Source organism: Eptatretus burgeri, chromosome 9 (genome assembly GCF_056783735.1).
Source record: "Eptatretus burgeri isolate ZD-2024b chromosome 9, Ebu_testis_v1, whole genome shotgun sequence".
Lineage (NCBI taxonomy): Eukaryota > Metazoa > Chordata > Myxini > Myxiniformes > Myxinidae > Eptatretus > Eptatretus burgeri.
The window spans coordinates 62,928,490-62,950,870 of record NC_140969.1 but is presented as its reverse complement, the minus strand read 5'-3'; the positions used below and the strand labels follow the sequence as shown (position 1 = coordinate 62,950,870).

Sequence of the window (22,381 nt, the reverse complement as noted above, 5' to 3'; positions counted from 1 at the left end):
CCGGTGTTGGACTCGTGCAGGGCGCGCGCCGAACAGCGTGTACAAAATCACGGATTTTGTGCTTCAAAAACGGATCAAAAACGACACACGCCCACTTTTTGCCGTCCAATCGGTGAGCGAGGGGCGATTTGGCCCCGCCTCCAGGGCGTTGGAGGGCGATCGATATATGCAAATTTATGGATCAAAAAGCATTCACGCCCACTTTTTCTCGGGCCAATGGGGAGCGAGGTGAAAGGTCGAAGGGAGGGGGGTCAAAGGCGAAGCCACGGGGCTGATAAAAGCGACCATGTTCGTCAGTCCAGTGAGTAGTAGAGTCGAGAGGGAACAGAGAGTTAAGACTTCGCGGGCGGTGGAGTTGGCAAGAAGGAGCTGGTCGTCGTGTGCGTTGGAGTCGGAGCGGAGGGGACGGAGCTGTGGAGAGGCGGCGAGGGCAGACGAGGGGGTGCTCGCGTCGTGCAGGGAGCTGCACCCCAGGGAGGCCGACAGCGCGACCTGGCCGAGGTGGAGACGCTCGTCGCGGGACAATAAAAATCCTCGATACCCCGAGCATCAGCAACCCCCTCCTGTTTCCCCCCGCGCTGAGATAGTGCGACCAAGGGGGCCCCTTTCCCACCCCCTACCAGACACTGCCCGCGAGGCCCGCGGAGTTGAGGCACCATCGCCGCTCCGCGTCTCATCACCAGACGGGTAGGCCCGACCCGGTCTCGGCCTCAGGCCCGCCTCATCCTTGAGGGTATTCTTTCCTTGGTTTTGGGTATGTGTTGTCGGCGCCGTCTGTGAAGTAAAATTGTATAAGTGTTGCCGTGTGCTCGGTAGTCGGATAGCTCTGCATTGTGTTTCTCTTTTATATTTGCTTTTTGTGTAATATTGTGTTTTTCTTTTCTGTGTGCTTTTGGTGGAATTGTATATGTGCGCTTTCCGTTCGTCGCGAATAAATGTGCTTTGTGTTGAACTGTTTCCCGCTTCGCTTCGTCATTTCCTTCATTGAATCCTCATCTTGCTTCACGTAAAGGGTTGATAGTGGGCTGAATACGCCCGATAATTAATCGAACCGTCGAGGTCGACGATAACACCGCTCGGTTATCCCGATAGTACGGAACGGGTCGCTTAAGTGGCCCGTGTCCGAAGTCGACCTGCGGCGAGGTGCGATCGCCCGGTCTACCCTCCGCGTGGGTACTTAGGTAGGTCGAATTTGGCGAGCAACCCTATCCCACGCGGGGGCTGATTGGCTCGATCGCGGTGAGACCGAAAGGTCCACCCGTGACTGGTTCCCGGCGGTAGTCCGAGAGGGTCACGACTGGATTGTCCGTCCGGTGGGCGACGTGCCGCGATTCGAGTTACGTGGCCGTCAGCACGCCGGCGGGCGCGGAATCCGCAACACTGGTGTCAGGTCGTGCGATACAAATCCATCGCCCTCCTCGCGGCACTGGTATCGGAGAACAGGAAAACGGGCTCTCCTGTCTCCAGCTAAATTCACGGGAATCGGTCCAGGGGTGAGAGAAGCGACCCCCGATTCCCTCCAAATTACGAGTGATTCAAATTAACCCTTCACGAGAAGCAAGATGGCGTCTCAAGGCGAGCGGGAGCCGGGGGTATTAGAAATGTATATGTGTAGTAATGTAGAGTCCATGGTCCAGGATGGAATCCCCGTGCAGGAAATGTTGATTGTGCAGGAACACGGACTCGCCCAACTGAACCCAGAGCCCGAAATGGGTGCGGCAGCGACGGCGGTGTATGACACCTCCCCCCCCTCTCCACCAAAACCCTTCCCCAACCCCTGCCGAAACGGCTCACTCAAGCGCACCCGACATGGCCCAGCTATGCGCCATGCTGGCGGCAATGACAAATGAAATGAAAAACGAAATGAAAGGCATGAACAAACAAATGAACGAAAAGATGGATGCGAATACACAACAAATGAACGAAAAGATGGATGCGAATACACAAAAATTGGATGCGAATACACAACAAATGAACGGAATGGAAACAAACATAAAAAAAGAAATGAAAGAGCTACGGGGTGAGACGCAGAACATGGGCCGATGCCTGCAGGCGGGCATGAAGGCCGTGACCAGGGAGCTGGGAATGGCGACTCCACGTGTGGGAGCAAACGAGCTGGAAGGGGGTGCAACGGCTGACAGGCCCGCGGTGGAGGCGGGTAAAAAAATAATTCAGGGGGCGTGTTGGGCGATGGTCGTGACAGAGGAATCGACGGTGACCAAAAGGGAAAAATTAAATGGGGAGACCAAAACGTGTGAGACGAGACACGAGGTGACGACGACAGAAACTTATAAATGTATAGAGACACGGGAGACAAAAAAAATAGAGGAGAGACAACACGATGAAGACGGGGTAAGTGACGCGCACACACACACGGAGGTAGTGGAGGATAGTGAGGTTGAGCTCGTGGAGCGTGTAGGGACCCAGTGCGAGCACCTGGATGGCCTCCTCCAGGAACGAGGGGAGGGAGTATGCCCCCTTGAGGCGAGTCACGACCAGGTGAGTTCGGTCGTGCTTTGCGAGGTTGAGGGGAGGGGTGCTGTGGACAGGTGCACGCAGAGCTTGGGGGGTATAGAGGCCCCGGAGACCCTTGTGGGGACACGAATCCCCAGTGTGGTTGTCCCTGTGTGTGTGGTGCAAGGTGTGAGTGCGTCCCCGTGTGTGGAAGCGACCCCGCGTGTGTGAGTGAGGCACGGAGTATGGATGAGACACCGCGGTTGAGTGCCCCCGCGTGTGTGGATGAGGCACAGCGGTTGAGTGCCCCCGCGTGTGTGAGTAGTATGGTTTGTGTGAGTAGTGAGGCACGCGGGAGTGAACGGCCGAGTGCAAGGGAGACCGTGTGTGTGAGAGAGCGGTATGTAAGGGAGATGTCGGTCGGCATGTGTGAACACGCAGCCGCGTCTCCCGGTGTGAGTTTAATGGTGTGGACTGTGTGCGTCGTAACACGCAGGTATGCGTGTGTGGAATGGAGACGGAGACGGCGACAGAGGAACGAAAGCCGAGTAGCGGCTGTAGTTGTTTCGGGGACCGTGCCGGGTTCACCCAGCAGTGAGCACGAGGTTCGTGCTGTGCAACGCACGAGACCGCCACGTGCTCGCTTGCGAGAGTGAAGTCCCGATCCGGAAACGCACGCGGTGGATTTGCCGATCCCGCGGACGGACAAAGTTTAGGCAGGTAAACGGATTTGGACCGGACGGGTTCTCCACGCGATCGTGTGTGTTGAGCTCCAACGGGCAAAGCACATGTGTTCGCGTGGGGAACCCCTCGAGACGTGGGGCTTGTGTTTTTTTTTATGCGCACGGTGACGCCATGGCTGCACGTGGGGTTGGAATCCGGCAGGAGGGGTATCTCTGCCGGATGGTACCGTCCAAGGAGGGACGAGGAACACGTGCAGCTGCATGACGTCACGGGCAGGTGCAAAGTGCGCGAGCTCTGAGTTGCCGCGCAAATGCTGCGCATGAAAAAAAAAAAAAACAAGCCTCACTTTCGGGTGCACAGGATTCCTGGGCAAGGGGTGGAAGACCCCCTTACCTGGGCACAGGATGAAAACTAGTTAGGGGGAAGGGTTAGCTTAGCTAGACCGACTTCATGGGGCAGGGGTAAGTCCTCATGGAGTCCGTGGAATGGATTAGGTAGAGGGATTGTAGCCAGATGTAGGTTGGGTAAATAATTAATGGGATATTTTGAGGACAGTGACAGACTTTGGATGTGTAGAGGGGACGTAGTTTAGCTACGTAGTGTTAAAAGGAACGTGCTACTAGTTTAAGGGACGACGTGGGAGCACGAGTTAGTTAGGGGATGTAGTCAGAAGGATGGCAGAGTTCAGCGGTGTGTGTGTTGAAGAGTTGTTGGTGAGTTGTGAGGTGAGTACTTGTTGAGTGAGTGAGGCCAGCGGGTCTGTGTGAGTGGAGCGAATGGGGAATGCATGGTGCGATGAGTGATTGGGGGGAGGAGTGACTCCCGCCCAAGGGACCCCGGGGTCAGAGTAAAGTGAGTTAGCTGGGTTAGTCAAATTGAAAAATGGAGGTCGTTTTGCTGTTGGTGGGAATGTAGGCTCGAGACCCATTTGGAGGGGTGCAGGAGCCCTGTTGACGGGCTTGGGAGCGTGGCTGCGAAAGGTGAGTATCGCTGAGTGGGTACCCCGGGCACCAGGCTAGTCGACCGCGGTAGGCCATGGGCCCATGGGGGGCCGGGATAGAGTAGTGGGCACGGGTGCGCCTGCTTGGTGCGGGGGCCCGGGGCGCCATTAGCCGCGTGGGCAGTGTTGTTGGCATGGGTGACCCTCGGAAAGGGGCCCGGGAAGCCAGCCTGCCACGTGTGCGTTTCAGGGGAGGTGCCATGGGGGGCACTCCCCGGTGTTAGGGAGCTGGTAGGCTCGGAGGCAGTGTAGTGCCCGGGGGTGCCATAGCGGTAGATTCGGCAGAGGGTCGTGCCTGCCAAAGGGAGCCACGTGTCCCAGCCAGGAGACCGTGTGAGGGCACGGAGAGAAAATTGGGGGGCGAGGCCCAAAATTGTGAGGACACCAACACAGGCGACGGGAATCTGGGTTGTTAGAACCAATAGTTTAAGCGAGAAGCGCTTGTTGAAAGCCCCGGGGTAGTTTAACAGTTAAATGGATAGGGTAGATTAGGAAGTGTACCCCTCCGCACCATCCATCCCCTCGCTCTCGTTGTGGGCCGCTGGACCCACTTTGGTTATAGATCGCTGAACTCTGGGGAGGCCATTCTGAGGCTTCGTTGGGCCTCAACACAGGACGTTAGCTCTCCCTTATTCCCCTCCGGGAAGGGAACGTAGGGGTTGGGAGTAGGCTAGGTGACAGGATAGGTTAGCCGAACAAAGACGATAAAGGGGGTTAGGGGACGATTTATAGTGGGGAAGTAAAAATAAAAACAACAAAAAAATAAGTTGGGGCTAAATTGGGGTTTGACAAATTAAGGGAGTGGGTATGTACAGTGACAGGCAAAGGCGATAGGTTGGGAGGGAGACAGGTAGGTAGGTCCGAGCCCACCCTCCAAGTGGCTAGCACCACCGCACTCCCTCCACCAACCTCCACTGAACGGCAAGAGCTGGCCAACTTCATCGGCTGGCCGTGTTTTGCTTCAAGACGGAGGCCGGCCAACTTCGTCTGCAGCTGCTGTGCTGCAAGGCCTGTGCCGGCCAGTTCATCTGCTGGCTGTTTTTCTTCGAGGCCTGTGCCAGCCAGTTCGTCTGCCAGCTGTGTTTGCCTGCAGCGGCCTTCTTCTGCAGGCTGTGTTTGCCTGCTCACCTTTGCCATGCCATGCCCACTGCCCATGTTCACCAGCCCCCGTTCAATTTTGCTTTGCCCCCCCTGTTCATTTCCATGTGCGCCAGGATCAAGGCAACAGTTTGCAAGCTGCGAGAACTGCCCTGTTGGCAGCTACAACACGGGCCTGCAGTGGCGGCCCGTGCACCGTGTTTGTGTTCATCCATCCATTCGTTGTGCTCATTGCGTGTGCCACTTGAGCTGGCACGGAGACTGCGTTTGTGCAGCCCATGCACCGTTGTGGTTCACTGCGTTCAGTTCAAAAGGGAAGGCCTTGGACTGCGTGTGAGCAGCCAGCCACGTTCCCTGTCACCTGCATTGTTTTGAGCCAGAGACTGCATGCGAGCAGCCTGGCTCCCTGCTAACTGCTTTTCTTTTGCAGAGTTCATTGATCCTGGGCCATGGTTTAGTGTAAAATTTGTAAGTTAAGGATAAGATGTACTGTAAATATGAGTGCGCCCCCGGCATGTATGTCTTAGCGCCGGCAATTTTATTTAAGTCGTCCGTGTGAGTGAGTTTGTTTAGATAGTTACGCAGCCCTCAGGTTATTTATTTTGGGGACACGAATACCATGAATGTCGCACTCAGGGATCCGTAGGTAAAATGTACTAGGGGAAAACTACACATGATGGCACACGAAAATTTGACGACTCGGGACGAGTCTGTAAAAAGGGGAGGGGGTAGTGTTGTGGTTACCAAATTCGCAAACCACCATTCAGGTCCCTTAGGTGAGATATCTCGGTAAGTACATGTGTAGTTAGGCCCAAACCCGTTGTCTAGTGGGAATACGTCATTTATGCGTGCTGCGACTCTTCAGGATAGCCGTTTTTCTTTTACTATCTTTATTTTGGACCAACCGCCATTGTTACCACCACCAGTCACAACATCAACCACCAACCACAACGCCGCTTCACCACAACCGCCACGACCTTCACGTCACACCTCGCAATCGTCGCATCGCCACCGTTCTTGCGCCGCTTGTGGGTACCGGTGTTGGACTCGTGCAGGGCGCGCGCCGAACAGCGTGTACAAAATCACGGATTTTGTGCTTCAAAAACGGATCAAAAACGACACGCCCACTTTTTGCCGTCCAATCGGTGAGCGAGGGGCGATTTGGCCCCGCCTCCAGGGCGTTGGAGGGCGATCGATATATGCAAATTTATGGATCAAAAAGCATTCACGCCCACTTTTTCTCGGGCCAATGGGGAGCGAGGTGAAAGGTCGAAGGGAGGGGGGTCAAAGGCGAAGCCACGGGGCTGATAAAAGCGACCGTGTTCGTCAGTCCAGTGAGTAGTAGAGTCGAGAGGGAACAGAGAGTTAAGACTTCGCGGGCGGTGGAGTTGGCAAGAAGGAGTTGGTCGTCGTGTGCGTTGGAGTCGGAGCGGAGGGGACGGAGCTGTGGAGAGGCGGCGAGGGCAGACGAGGGGGTGCTCGCGTCGTGCAGGGAGCTGCACCCCAGGGAGGCCTACAGCGCGACCTGGCCGAGGTGGAGACGCTCGTCGCGGGACAATAAAAATCCTCTATACCCCGAGCATCAGCAACCCCCTCCTGTTTCCCCCCGCGCTGAGATAGTGCGACCAAGGGGGCCCCTTTCCCACCCCCTACCAGACACTGCCCGCGAGGCCCGCGGAGTTGAGGCACCATCGCCGCTCCGCGTCTCATCACCAGACGGGTAGGCCCGACCCGGTCTCGGCCTCAGGCCCGCCTCATCCTTGAGGGTATTCTTTCCTTGGTTTTGGGTATGTGTTGTCGGCGCCGTCTGTGAAGTAAAATTGTATAAGTGTTGCCGTGTGCTCGGTAGTCGGATAGCTCTGCATTGTGTTTCTCTTTTATATTTGCTTTTTGTGTAATATTGTGTTTTTCTTTTCTGTGTGCTTTTGGTGGAATTGTATATGTGCGCTTTCCGTTCGTCGCGAATAAATGTGCTTTGTGTTGAACTGTTTCCCGCTTCGCTTCGTCATTTCCTTCATTGAATCCTCATCTTGCTTCACGTAAAGGGTTGGTAGTGGGCTGAATACGCCCGATAATTAATCGAACCGTCGAGGTCGACGATAACACCGCTCGGTTATCCCGATAGTACGGAACGGGTCGCTTAAGTGGCCCGTGTCCGAAGTCGACCTGCGGCGAGGTGCGATCGCCCGGTCTACCCTCCGCGTGGGTACTTAGGTAGGTCGAATTTGGCGAGCAACCCTATCCCACGCGGGGGCTGATTGGCTCGATCGCGGTGAGACCGAAAGCTCCACCCGTGACTGGTTCCCGGTTGGATTGTCCGTCCGGTGGGCGACGTGCCGCGATTCGAGTTACGTGGCCGTCAGCACGCCGGCGGGCGCGGAATCCGCAACAATATATATATATATATATATATATATATATATATATATATATATATATATATATATATATATATATATATATATATATACATACATACATACATACTCTCCTCTTCTTCTTCTTTCAGCTGCTCCCGTTAGGGGTCGCCACAATTGATCATCCGTATGATCCGCATCGTGATTTGGCACATGTTTTACGCCGGATGCCCTTCCTGACGCAACCCTGGTCGCCTCTTACGACACAGGGATAATATATATATATATATATATATATATATATATATATATATATATATATATATATATATATATATACATATATACATATACATATATATATACATACTCTATTTACATATATATATATATATATATATATATATATATATATATATATATATATATATGTATATACATATACAGTCATGCGTCACTTAACGACGGGGTTATGTTCTGAGAAACGCGTCGTTAAGCGACGTCGTCGTTGTGCGAACATCATTTTTTTTTTTCATTTTCGTTTTCGAACATCGTTTTCGAACATCGTACTTACACAAACCGAGACACCTAAGGTATATGGTGTAGCCTATTGTTCCTCGGATACAAACCTGTGCAGCATGTTACTGTACTGAATACTGTCGGCAATTGTAACGCACATCCAAGAGACAGAAGACACGTTAGATTTACCTTTGTGCTGTTCATGACGGCCATCAGTGTTGTTAGCAGCAGCTTACAACCTCCTCTCGCATCGATTATAGAAAGATGAATAAATAGCGTTTGGATTTTATAAATCCGTAATCATTTATTTTACATAAACATCGATGTTATAATTTACAAATGAATAAACGAGCACCTGTCAGTTGTGATATATTTTCGGAACAGTGCGATTGTTTTAACAACATAAAAAGCTTCACTAAAAATAAATTTGTGTTTTAATTGACGAACAACAACGATTTATTCGTGGAATTCTTCAACTCAAAGGTAATTTACTTGCTCGAAGGTAAACGTGGAAACATTGGTTCAGTTTGAAAGCCGATTTCCTTGAATCCCGATTTAGCACGACCCTGTTTTTTTAGCGACATTTTATGGACCTCAACGATCGCATTATAACAGGGCCACACTGCCGTTGTTTATTATCATTATGAGGTATTATGTTCTGCAGAGTGTACATAATTGTATGTGCTATTTTTATACGAGGCTACATCACTCGGCGATCGGAATTTTTCAGCTACATTTTTTTTTTTCATAGCTCACAGACCCGTCGTATATGCGATCTGTTGTAGCCCGGAATGTCGTTAAGTGGCGCATGACTGTATATATGTATACATACATAAAATAATTACTTCTATGTTTATTTATTTATTTTAATATAAATGCTGGAGTGTGTCCGTCCAGATCAAAACATTTTTGCCACTTGATCTTTTGACATTAAACTTCAACAAACCTTTATTATGAGAATGTGGAAAACACCAATTAATAAGATTTACGTAAAAAAATATTTTGGCTGTCTTCGCCAATTTGAGTTTGATCATGCAAAACAAAATGGCCAGGACAAAATCGATATAAAAAGGGTACGTGCCCATAAAAGCATGATGACCGATTCCCTTGGGTGTTTGCCATAGACATGTTTGGCGATGCGCATGCATGCACACGCATCCACACTTTGTGATAGTAAATGATATGCTGCTACATCACATTCCAACAAATTCCAAAGACGATTTCAACAGGGTCACAGATTCATGTGGGTCGATGCAGCCATTTAATATTTTTCAAGCAATGTAATGCTCTACAATCCTAACAGAATTTGTGAATGGTGGCGATGGGAATGTGAATTCATTTTTTTTTCATTTTATCATGCATCCTAAGATGATGTTCATGGTCTGCAGTGATGCCAAGTCCTTCACAGCACGAGACAACATTCCAATGTATTGAAATAGGTGGTTCAATCATATGTGATTTTATAACTAACTGAGTGCTAAAGGTGCTTCACAATAAAACAATGCAGACATCAAAATTGTTGTGCAATTATTTAAGACAGGATGTGAAACAGTGAGCGTAGCGTGGAGATTTGTGAGACAGTCATACCTCTGCAAATTCAAATGCTGCTTTGTCCACCATGTCCTTCTCAGACCAAACGTAAGATCGTGGTCCAATTTTCCTGCAATACAACATAACATAATTTATTTATTATTGCAACAAATTGGATTTCTCGAGAGGCTTCCAATCAACAAATCTATTTTTACACGAATGAGTCTCAACATTTTCAACTGTTTCAGATGAGCAACCTTGGACATCGTAGCAGCTCCATATTCAAGTACCCGGTGGATGAATCAGATACTCTTTTCAGGGATAACAATGGAAGCAGAGCATTTTATCCAGCATCACAGCTCTCATTTTCAAAAGCCTTCACATGGAATATAACCCTCAATCTGCTCACATACGATACACTATCATGATTCATCAATGTTTTATGGTACAATATTTATGTTTTACATTATACAATAGTTCATAATGATGAATTAATGATAAAAAAACAAAATAAAGTTTCAGAAACTGCCACTAAATAATGGAGTGCGAATTTGCAGAATAAATAAGTTCAGACATATATTGTGCAAATTAGCACCTTCACTTATGGGACAACTCTGCAGAATCAAAGACAGGCCTCCTCCAGTTCAATGTGACACCAGTGCTGAATCCAGAAGGGAGAAAAGGCCAGATCCATGAAAATGTTTCTGCCTGCTAGGCATCATCAAAACAGCTGTTGCTCTCCTCTGCAACATTCCCTGTGCATCATCTCCCCTCCTCGCTCCCCCAGGATGATCTGGCAGATCTATTTTAAGACTATATATATGAAACATTCACCCTTTAAGTGTCGAGGAGCCACAAATTTCTCTCAGGCTGCAGCCAATGAAATGTGGATTTTTATCAGCAGGCATGTCGTCAGAAAAACCGATACCTGTGGTAACCACAAACAACCAAAGGGTTATTTTTCTGCAGATAAACATAAGATTTTGCAAGTTGCACACAATTTCAGTGTGCCACCACCCAATGTACAAACGTCACGCCAGCATAGTGTCCATCAATCGGGGAGCTCGGCAGTGTCAAAAGCAAGGATTTTCCGGCACAAATCGGACTTTTTAGAAGCTCAGAGTAGACATTGTGCCAGATGATTTGCAGATCCCCAACAGCTAAAAATTCAACGTTTAAAGTCTCAAAAGATGTAATTTCAGACCATCCTAAGAGGGGGGAGTGGTCATGCCATGCTGATGACAACACAGGAGGCAAAACATCTTCACAGATTTGCTTTATTTACTTTGAGGCATAAAATATTATATATATATATATATATATATATATATATATATATATATATATATATATATATATATATATATATATATATATATATATATATATATATATATATATATATATATATATATATATATATATATATACAAACAAACACGACAAAATAGTGACAGAAGCTTTTCATGCTACACTCTTCAGGGTAAAAAAATCGCAGCAAGTGAAGGAGGAAGTGAAGGCGCGTGCTTTATACGCAGGTCTCAATAAGGTAGACGCTGATTGGTTCAGCCATAATGACGTCACGGTTAATCCGAACGCCCATTGGTCGGCTCGTCATCTTCACCTCGAGCTCCCATTGGCTGGAGCAGAGTTCGTCGATGATTGACGTTTGCAACCACATCCTTGAGAGAGGGGGGAGGGGTTTCCCCTAAGGTCCATTCACCATTTGTTACCGTATTTCCCTTGATCTTTCCATACTGAAAGAGACACAGATATCGTACAAATTCCTTTCGACGACATAGTATTGGATCGGTGGTAATGATGAAGGTTACTTCCAACATACGTAAATGAAGCGAGCACCGACCTCGGCTCAATATCCTGAACATATCTGTATTGTACTGGTCTGCATAGTTATGGTTGTCAACCAGGTACTGTGTGCAATGGCAGATGAAGCAGGTACAGTGGCTGGTGGTTGCTGGATATTTCTACATGCTCGCACTGGTTGTGTTCTAACCCTCACAATCTTTCTTCGAATCGCCAAGGGGATGTGTTGTTTGATCCGATCAGCCAATCTTAATGTTGTGCGGCCCACGAACCGAGCTTCACATCGGCACTTAAACTCATAAATAACATTGCTGGTTTGTGAGGTGGGTAGCACATCCTTGTTGACTGACGTCAGCAAACGGCGAGAGGTAAAGATTACTCGGGGTTGCACAGCCAGAAACGTGTTGGACACAATATGTTTGATTTGTACTTCAAACCTTCGTGATCATTGCCCTTTCCAGGGCATCCTGATATAGACTGGACATTTGTCTGGACCAATCTTCCAATCTTTTGTCGTGTTCAGAAACTTGTGCAAGTATCTCTTAACTATATGTTCAGGATAACCATTCTCACAGAGTATATTCATGATTTTGTCAATTTCAGCAGGAAGATTACAAAGTGAACTAATCCTCTGTGCTCTGTTAACCAGGATATTGATCAAGGCAATTTTGTATCTCGTGGAGCTGTAAGAGTCCCACCGAGTAGACTGCCCTGTGAAAGTCAGCTTCTGGTAGACGGATATTGTGAAACCAAGGTTGGATCCATCAACCAACACGTCCAAAAACGGTAACGTGTTTGACGATTTCAGCTCCGTGGTAAACTTCAGCGCTGGATGGAGAGTGTTGAGCCATGCCTGGTAATTGTCACATGCCGTCCATGACTCAAACAAAGCAAAAATGTCATCAACATACCGATAGTATACGATGGGGGAATCGATCCCTTGCCTGCCAGTCAGTTTCTGCATTTCATGATAGCCTACAAATATATTTCCAAGAGCTGGGCCTAATGGAGAACCCATGGCCACACCGTCCGTTTGAACATACATCATGTTGTTAAAACTGAATTCCACCTCCCTTGTTGCTGTTTTCATGAATTCCACGAAGACGTGTTCCAAGATCATCGGTTGTTGCAGGGAGCTCGAGGTGAAGATGATGAGCCGACCAATGGGTGTTCGGATTAACCATGACGTCATTACGGTTGAATCAATCAGCATCTCCCTTATTGAGACCTGCTTGTAAAGCACGCGCCTTCACTTCCTCCTTCACTTGCTGCGACTATTACCCTGAAGAGTGCAGCACGAAAAGCTTTGGTCACTATTATGTCATGTTTGTTTGTATCCATATTAAAGTTCTGTAGTACCAAACATCTGTTTAAAGAATATAATGTTAATGCACACCTCTTTGAAACATATCTACAATGCAACATTGTTTTTTTTTAAATTAGTATATTGACATTCCTCCAAAACAAGGGTGAAAGCTACTCAATGCCTTTGTGCTGTATACAGTACGTACTGGAGTTGGTGATCACAAGGACTCAAATCAGCCAATTTCCAAAAATTCCGATATCAGCCAAGAGTGTGTGTGTGTGTGTGTGTGTGTGTGTGTGTGTGTGTGTGTGTGTGTGTGTGTGTGTGTGTGTGTGTGTGTGTGTGTTGTTCATAAAGCATAACATTCTCTCTGCCAATTCCCCTACATCTCTATATCTATATCTCTCTTTCTTTCTTTCTTTCTTTCTTTCTCTCTCTCTCTCTCTCTCTCTCTCTCTCTCTCTCTCTCTCTCTCTCTCTCTCTCTCTCTCTCTCTCTCTCTCTCTCTCTCTCTCTCTCTCTCTCTCTCTCTCTCTCTCTCTCTCTCTCTCTCTCTCTCTCTCTCTCTCTCTCTCTCTCTCTCTCTCTCTCTCTCTCTCTCTCTCTCTCTCTCTCTCTCTCTCTCTCTCTCTCCTCCTCCTCGCTCCACCCCTCCTGCCACACCTCCCACCCTCACTCTCTCCCCCATCACTCTGGATGTTTCTCGACAGTGGTTATGTCTGGATGGACCATCCCCTCATGCTGCCTTCCCTTGCCCTCCCCTTATGCTGCCTTCCCTTGCCCTCCCCTCATGTTACCTTCCCTTGCCCTCCCCTCGTGCTGCCTTCCCTTGCCCACCCATCATGCTGCCTTCCCTTCTTCCACCCACTCGCTGCTTTCCACTCCCCTTCACACCACCTTCCCTTCCCTCACACTGCAATCTCTTGCCCTCACGCTGCCTTACCTTTCCTTCCCCTTTCGCTGCCTTCCCTTCCTCTCTCGCTGCCTTCTCTCTCCCGCCCCCATGCTTACCTCTTCCCAAACCCCCTCCCCTCTCCACCCCCATGGACATCTCCCAATGGTCTCTGCGTGCTGTTTTAACGTACCCCATTTTGTTCAATCCACAAGTCTCACTACCAAACACAAGTCACAAAACCCTCCCTTCATGCTTACCTCCTCTCAAACTCCTCCCCCTCCCCACTTCTTCCCCCCCCCACACTTTTATATTCATGTCAGCGAAGAATCACATTGTATTTGCTAGTTATTAATAAGGTAGGATTCCCATTTTCTGACCACTCATTTATTTTCCCTTCCTTTATTGAACCCTTCACATTATTGAAGTGCATGACACACTTGTCAAATTGTTGTTGTGGGTTGCCCAAATGCGCATCTGACGCCACAGCATGAGTGTGCGCGGTGAAGGCTAAACGGCCTGTACACAAACCGTGCATTTTGGCAGAAGTGCATTTCGAGCTGCCATGTCCTGAGACTGAAACCACACAGCCCGTGCACACCAATACGGGTGTGGGAGAGAGCAAGTGTGGTAGCCAGTGCACGTGTGAGGGTGTGGGCGTAGAATGTGTATAGAGCATAGAGCGTATAGCGTAGAATGGAGCACGTATGCGGGAGAACCCCTGTTTAGAGATAGTTATAAATGGATTGACATGCTCCCTCCAGGCTTTGTGGAAAGACCACAGTACTGAAAGAAAACGGTTTAGAATAGGACAAAGGAATGAGCGGGACAGTTGGCTTGTTCCATCAGCCGGCAATTACCATTTGTCACGCCTTGCCTTTCTCCCTTTTGAAATTCACACAGCCTGAATATGCTATTAAAATTTCTCAGAATTGAATCTTTTTACAGTTATTTTGTCACATCCCTTTTTATATTGTTATCACCCATTTTTTCTTTGTAAAGTGCTTTGAGCACAATATAAGAAATTAAAGTGATAGATTGATATTTCCATGAAACCTAACAATCTCTGAAACGATATCAGCTTGATGATTAGCTCCTTTTTAGATCATTTCCAATGACCTAATAATATTGGTGAAAGAAAGGGTAATATGGGTCCGTCCGTTCACAATGAAGTTGAAGCGGGAGATCTGGTCATTAGTGATCCTGATAGAGGTCGATGAGACGTACACGATGGTATGACTTTCAAGGTCACCGAAGGTCAAGGTCAAGGTCACGAGGCCTTTGAAGTTGCGAAAATGACGATTTTCAAATTCTATCTCCTCTGCCATTTCTGAAGCGATCTTGAATTTGATTGCAGCATATGAATCTATGGGACAATATCTAAATTTTGATTGGGCCGGATTTTCGATATTCTCTTTCGTTTTCATGTCACGTGACTTCAAAGTTGGCAAAAAAATGCGAAAATGACAATTTTCAAAATCTATCTCCTCCTACATTTCTCAAGCAATCTTGAATTTGCTTGTGGCATTTGAATCTATGGGACAATATCTAAATTTGGTCAGGCCGGATTTTCGATATTCGCTTTCGTTTTCGTGTCACGTGACTTCAAAATTGGCAAAAAATGCGAAAATGCCGATTTTCAAAATCTATCTCCTCCTACATTTCTCAAGCAATCTTGAATTTGATTGTGGCATATGAATCGATGGAACAATATCTAAATATGGTCGGGCCGGATTGTCGATATTCTCTTTCGTTTTCGTGTCACGTGACTTCAAACTTTGCAAAAACTGCCCTACCTTCAGGAGGCGATATATTCTCTACTGGGCATGGTAACAGTTCGTGAATGGTGTCATTGCATAGCAGCTGACCTTGTATATTATATTTATACATTTTCCGTCGAAGGTGCAAAAGTTTCAAAACCCGAAATGTAAACGTCGGCATTTATTTTCAAAATATAATTTCATGCACGCGCGCCCAAAATGCCGAGTCATCTTTAACCAAACTGCGCAGTTCGAGCTGCGCAGTGGAGCTGCGCAGTAGTCTTTGGTCATAACTGAACATTGAGAACTTGTGGTATTATTTCTCGCAGAGATGACAGTCACTCCCGCACGGGGGTAATTTTATATTTCAGTATGCTTTCTGATGAGCACCATGTCTGACGAGCAAAATGTTTGTGACCCAGAAAACAGATTTACCTTCAATACATTTTGACCAGACTGACCTCCCCTCGTTGGAGCGTCCGCTCAGAGATTGGGAGGTTGGCAGTTCAAATCTCGGCCGAGTCAAACCAAAGACTTTAAAAATTGTATGTGCTGCTTCCTTTTGAGATGTTCAGTATATAAAAGAATAAAAGCATGGACAATCCCCATAGGGTGGCACCCATGAGAAGGAAATTCTTCCTCAGGAAATGCCCTGCTGAATGTGGTGAGAAAGGTGGCGACATGTTGCGACATCGCTGGTACCCAGAGTGCCCCGGGAAGTCACAGCACTTCCTCCAAGATCAGTGGCTGTGTTTGCCTCATCTTTATATAAAAAGCTACTTGGCTGTTTGCAAGTGGCAGATGTGAGGAAAATATTCACCTGCTCTCTAGTGCTCCAACAACAAGTGCCAGGAGGTAGCTGGGGATCAACACCTGAAACATGAAACAACACCAGGGACGCCACAATAAATATCAGGAATCAATACTTTCAATAGCACCTTATAACTCAGAGACTGAAGCAAGAGAGGTTTAAGGAAAAGAAATTCCCAGAGTTTTATCCCATACCAGCAAACATTTTGAGAGAAACCATGGAACTTTAATGTCTGCAACCCAAATGCAAACTCCTACCTCATCCCAACTTTCTTTCCCTATTCCTCTCCAACAATCACACACTCCACTAAACATTCTTTTCTCTTTACCATCATCATTTCTACCATCGTACAAATTGATATGCATTGCTGTCGATGATATCACTGATGATTCGCCAATAAGTGATGAAACCGGTTTGGTAGCTGAGGGGGTGTATAGAATTTCTCATGTGTACACTATGTGTGAACATCTTTATAGTTGCTTTAGGAACTCTGGGAAGGGTTCGAAACAGCGTAGCACTTACCATGTGCAAGTCATTTTGGGATGCTTTACGCAGCTTATCTGGCTAGAGCAGTGTTTCTCAACCGGGGTTTCCCGGAACCCTAGGGTTCCACAAGATGTCGCTAGGGGTTCCGCAAGAAACAGTAATAAATAGGCTAATGTATTTTGAGTAGTTTTTGTTTGATTTAATATTCGTAATTTTACTATACACGTACGGCATATTGTTGGAAACTCCTTGGGTATTATAATAGAGGATTCAACCTCTTATATTATTTACAATTATAACAACCATAGGGAATGTATTTAGCGATGTCTATATGGCGCCAGTGTGAAACCGTCCTCACTGGTTAGTGGACGTCCTGTACGCGGTGGATTCGCGCATCATTGAGTGACTGACTCTGCTTTGAAAAGAATAAAGAAGAAATCCTCTACTTTGTTCGGGCTGGCTTTTTAGTAGAGCTTCGGCTTCTGCTTGGCTTGGGTTAGGGAGAGGGCGGGCGTTCAGTAGGCCTTCGGGTTCTGCTTGGCTTAGGTTAGGGAGGAGGCTTTTTGAAGGCTTTCTGCTTTGGCTTGGCTTTTAGCAGGCCTTTGGGTTCTGCTTGGCGAGGGTTGAGACTTTTGGTTCAGTAAGCTTCGGCTTTGGCTTCTGCTTGGCTTGGCTTAGGGTTGGAGGCTTTTTGGAGAGCTTTTTGCTTCAGCTTGGCTTTTCAGCAGACCTTCGGGTTCTGCTTGGCTCGGTTCGCTTTTTGGGCTCTGGCTTGGTTTGTCGAAGGGAGAGGCTTTGTTCATCGGAAGAGAGTTGAGCTGGTTGCTCGGCTCGGAGTTCTTGGTTCGTGGTGTGAGAGGCTTTGTTCATCAGAAGAGAGTTGAGCTGTTTGCTTGGCTCAGAGCTTTTTGTTCTCCGCTTGGCTCCCGGCTTGGTGAGACTCCTTGGCCTCATCTTGGAGGTGGTTCTACGAGGAAGCGACGCATCGACGGGAAGGATCGGCGCCTCGTCTCACCAGCACGTGTTCGGAAGCGCGAGAGGATTCGCTGGAGCTCGGGAAGGATTGTGGCCCACAGCGATTGGATCCAGCTCGCTCTCGCTGGAGCCCGGGTCCGAGCAGCTTGAAGACCACACGAGGTGGAGAGGTTCGAGATAGGTTCTGGGTTTCAGCTCATCTGTCCTCCGAGCTGGAGTCCGTTATTAAAAGCATCGCCACCATTTCTTGGGTGTGTGTGTGTGTGTGTGTGTGTGTGTGTGTGTGTGTGTGTGTGTGTGTGTGTGTGTGTGTGTGTGTGTGTGTGTGTGTGTACGTGTGTCCATGGGCCCGTCTAAGAAGTAGTAAACTATTAAGTGCTTTGTATGCTGTAAATGAATGCATTGTATTTCGTATAGTCGGTATAGTTCTGCTCTTACGTGCTTCCCTAATTCCCCATTATTATTAATAAATACCCTAATTGTTAAATGCTTTCAGCTCGTCGCGTCAAATCTTTCATTGACTGAGCATTTAGTGTGTTGGTAGTTGGAAAGCCGTTGGTTTGCCGTAAAAGGGGGACATTCAGACCGACGGTTCTCGGCGATTAAGCTGCTCAGAATCACGCACGGGACAGGCTCGCTTAAGCGGCTTGTTTCGTACGAGTTCTGTCGAGGGTGGAATACCTCGGTAGTTGGATCACGTGGGTATTTAGGTAAATTGAAGATTGGCAATCGACCCTACCCCATGTGGTCTGCCCATTGGCGTATTTCGGTTCTTGCACAAGGACCCGTCGGCCTCGGAGTTATCCGGGCGGCGATCTATATTCCGGGCGATCGGTCGGGTCGACTCGACTTGCGGCTCCGTCAGAGCAGTCGGTTCGCGGCCGACAACCGGCACCGTAACAATATATATATATATATATATATATATATATATATATATATATATATATATATATATATATATATATATATATATATATATATATATATATATATATAATACACTGATGAGCCAAAACATTATGACCACCTGCCTATTATGCTGTTGGTCCTCCGTGTGCCGCCAAAACAGCGCCGATCCGCCGGGGCATGGACTCTTCAAGACCCCTGAAGGTGTCCTGTGGTATCTGGCACCAAAACATTAGCAGCAGAGCCTTCAAGTCCTGTTAGTTGCGAGATGGAGCCACCGTGGATCGGACTTGTCGGTCCAGCACATCCCACAGATGCTCAATCGGATTTAGATCTGGAGAATTTGGAGGCCAGGGCAACACCATGAACACTTCATCATGTTCCTCAAACCATTCCGGAACAATGTGTGCAGTGTGGCAGGGTGCATTATCCTGCTGAAAGAGACCACTGACATCAGGGAATACCATTGCCATGAAGGGGTGTACCTCATCTGCAACGATGTTTAGGGAGGTGACACATGTCAAATTGATGTCCACATGAATGGCCAGACCCAGGGTTTCCCAGCAGAACATTGCACAGAGCATCACACTCCCTCCACCAGCTTGTCGTCTTCCCACAGTGCATCCTGGTTCCATTACTTCCCCAGGTAAACGGCGCACACGTACACGGACAACCACGTCATCTAAAAGAAAATGGGACTCATCGGACCAGGCAACATTCTTCCACTGCTCCAAGGTCCAGTTCTGACGCTCGCGTGCCCATTGTAGGTGCTTTCGACGGTGGGCAGGGGTCATCATGGGCACTCTGACCAGTCTGTGGCTACACAGCCCCATACGCAGCAGGGTGCAATGCACTGTGGATTGTGACACATTCCTCCCGTGACCACAATTTAAATTTTCTGTGATTTGTGCCACCGAGACCTTCTGTCGGTTTGGACCAGACAGGATAGCCTTCGTTGCCCTTGTACATCTATGCGCCTTGGGCACCCAACACCCTGTCGCCAGTTTGTGGTTTGTCCCTCCTCGGACCACTGTCGGCAGGTACTCGCCACTGCTGACCGAGAGCACCCCACAAGCCTTGCCGTTTCAGAGATGCTCTGACCCAGTCATCTGGCCATAACAATTTGGCCATTGTCAAAGTCGCTCAGGTCTTTAACTCCTGCATCCAACAGATCAATTTCAAGAACTGACTGTTCACTTGCTGCCTAATGTATCCCACCCCTCGTCAGGTGCCATTGTAACAAGATAATCAATGTTATTCACTTCACCTGTCAGTGGTCATAATGTTTTGGCTCATCAGTGTATATATACATACAATACTGGTCAAACGTTTTAGAACACCCCCATTTTTGCAGTTTTTACTGAAATTTAAACAAATAACCTGAAATGGTACAAGGCTAAGCAGTAAACTGCCAGAGGTTAAAAAAAAAGTTTAGGTTACCAAAAACTGAAAAATAATGTGAATTTCAGAGTTGTTAAAAAAGGCCCTTTCAGCGAACAAGTAATGCGTTAGCAAATGAAGCTGTTCTGCAGCAATGGAAGTTAATGAAGCATTGAAAGTTGATGCAAACAATTGCTCCAGGTGTCCCAACTTTTGTTGATTTGTTACAAACACTCTGTCTGTATAAAAGCAGTGTTGGAACAGACTGTGATGCTACAACCTCTGAAGCATTATTTGTTAGGGTTATAACCCTTAAAAGTATAGGTCTTTCCTTGAGAGACATTGCAAAGAAGCCAAGGTGTCAGTGATTACAGTTTCCTACACCATCAAAAGGCACTTGGTAACTGGACGAAACTCTGACAGGAAGAGGTCTAGCAGACCCAAAGCCACAACACAATCAGAAGACAAGTTTCTGAGAGTTAACAGCTTGTGTGATAGGCGGCTCACAGGACGGCAGCTTCAAGCACAGCTCAACACTGGTCGAAGTAAGGAAGTCTCAGTTTCAACTGTGAAGAGAAGACTTCGAGCTGCAGGGTTGACAGGTCGAGTTGCAGTAAGAAAGCCATTGCTAAGATGGCAAAACAAGAAAAAGAGGCTTTCCTGGCCATGAAGCACCACTAGTGGGCTACTGAAAATTGGAAGGTCTTCTGGACCGATGAATCAAAATTTGAAATCTTCGGTTCATCACGCAGGGTTTTTGTACACCGTCGAGTAGGAGAAAGGATGGTTCCTCAGTGTGTGACACCAACTCTCAAACATGGAGGAGGAAGCGTGATGATCTGGGGCTCTTTTACTGGATCCAAAGTCGGTGACTTGCACAGAGTGACTGGCACCCTGAACCAAAAGGGTTACCACAGCATTTTGCAGCACCCTGCAATAGCCTCTGGTCGACACCTAGTCGGTCAGGGGTTCATCATACAGCAAGAAAACGACCCACAGCATACCTCCAGACTATGTCAGAACAACCTTAGAAGAAAAGAACAAGACGGGAGGCTTCAAATCATGGAATGGCCAGCACAGTCTCCAGAGTTAAACCCCATCAAGCTGGTGTTGTGGATTTTTTAAACCCACCTTGTTGTGATCGTTGTCCTCCTGAAGGATTTGAACTGGCCGATTGTGGAATCCTATTTGACTTCAGGCAGAGTTTAACGTTTGTCCGATTTGGTTATAAAATCCTACATAAAACCCTATCGACATTGATAAAACTGATGTCCACACAAGTCCTTCCTTGTGAAACAATTTATTTTCTAATTATCCACCATACACTTTTCACCCTCATACAATGAACAAAATAATCCCCATTGATTGCAATATTATTTGGTTCTTATTTCATTTATTCTTACTTTAGTTAACAGTTAGACCAACCCGATTCAATTCACTTCCACATTACATCAGAGAGTTTTCTTCTAACTTGGTACTTGGTCAGTTCCAAGGAGTACAAGCCACTGAGATTCTAATACTTTCTCAGGTACTTGCACTGAAACAATTTTACATTTCAAAGCATTTTATACTTTAATGAGAGAGTGGTTGGGGCTATTCAACCCAGACTGCAGATGTGTCCTTTAGATGAAAAGCAACACGCTGAGGGTGGACAAGGAGGTCTATGTGCGAGGATTCTAGTGAGGGGGTAGAGCATCACCTGTGGTCAGGGGATACTCATCCTGCTTGCAGGAGAATTCGCACATTGCGTTCTTCCAAGCCCGTCCCTCGGTTTACTGCAGTTAGAGCAGAGGGCAGTGGGTTCTTCACAGAGGAGTCTGAAGTGAAGGCCTGCCGGGCCGGTTACTTTGAGTGGCTGTACCAGGCAAATACACCAGCTGTTGAGTTGGATGTCAGGGTGTTACTATCCTTATTGCTGACCCTCCAATCAACTGTGATTCACCCTCATTTGTGGAAAAACAGGATGTGGTGAATCGGTTGAAATGGGGTAAAGCTCATGAGATCTGTAGCATCCATGCTGAACTTCTGAAGGCTGGTGGAAATGCTTTACTCATGTCGGTGAATGCAGTTCTGTGCTCGGTCTGGAACACATGCATCATCCTAACTGACTGGAAGAGGGGCCTTGTTGTCCCTCTCTGGAAAGGCAAGGGTGATATCCAGGACTGCAACAACTATGGAGGGGTGATGCTGATCCCAGTGCTGGACAAGGTCTTTGCTCGGATAATTCTAGATCGCGTTCACCACCACCTGCTTGAGCACCAGTGCCCAGAGCAGTCAGGCTTTACACCAAAGAAGTCAACGATTGACGTATCCTTGCCCGTCGGGTCCTCACCGAACAGAAACGAGAGTTTCAGCAGGAGCTGCTTGCAGCCTATGATGACCTCTGCAAAGTGTTT

General features: G+C 47.5%; 1 protein-coding gene across 10 annotated transcripts in view; it reads right to left on the bottom strand.

Annotated features, from left to right (window-relative positions):
- The window catches only part of LTA4H (leukotriene A4 hydrolase), a 388,232-nt gene that overhangs the window by 212,202 nt on the left and 153,649 nt on the right, over positions 1–22,381 (bottom strand). For all 10 annotated transcript variants that reach the window (XR_015061718.1, XM_085895360.1, XM_085895364.1 and 7 more), the window contains exons 7-8: positions 16,245–16,297; positions 9,700–9,772 (exon numbers count right to left, since the gene is read on the bottom strand). Coding sequence is in view for 9 of the 10 variants with exons in the window: in XM_085895360.1 (XP_085751486.1) it covers positions 9,700–9,772; positions 16,245–16,297 (126 nt within the window). In the remaining variant the exon portion in view is untranslated. The remainder of the gene's footprint in view (positions 1–9,699; positions 9,773–16,244; positions 16,298–22,381) is intronic.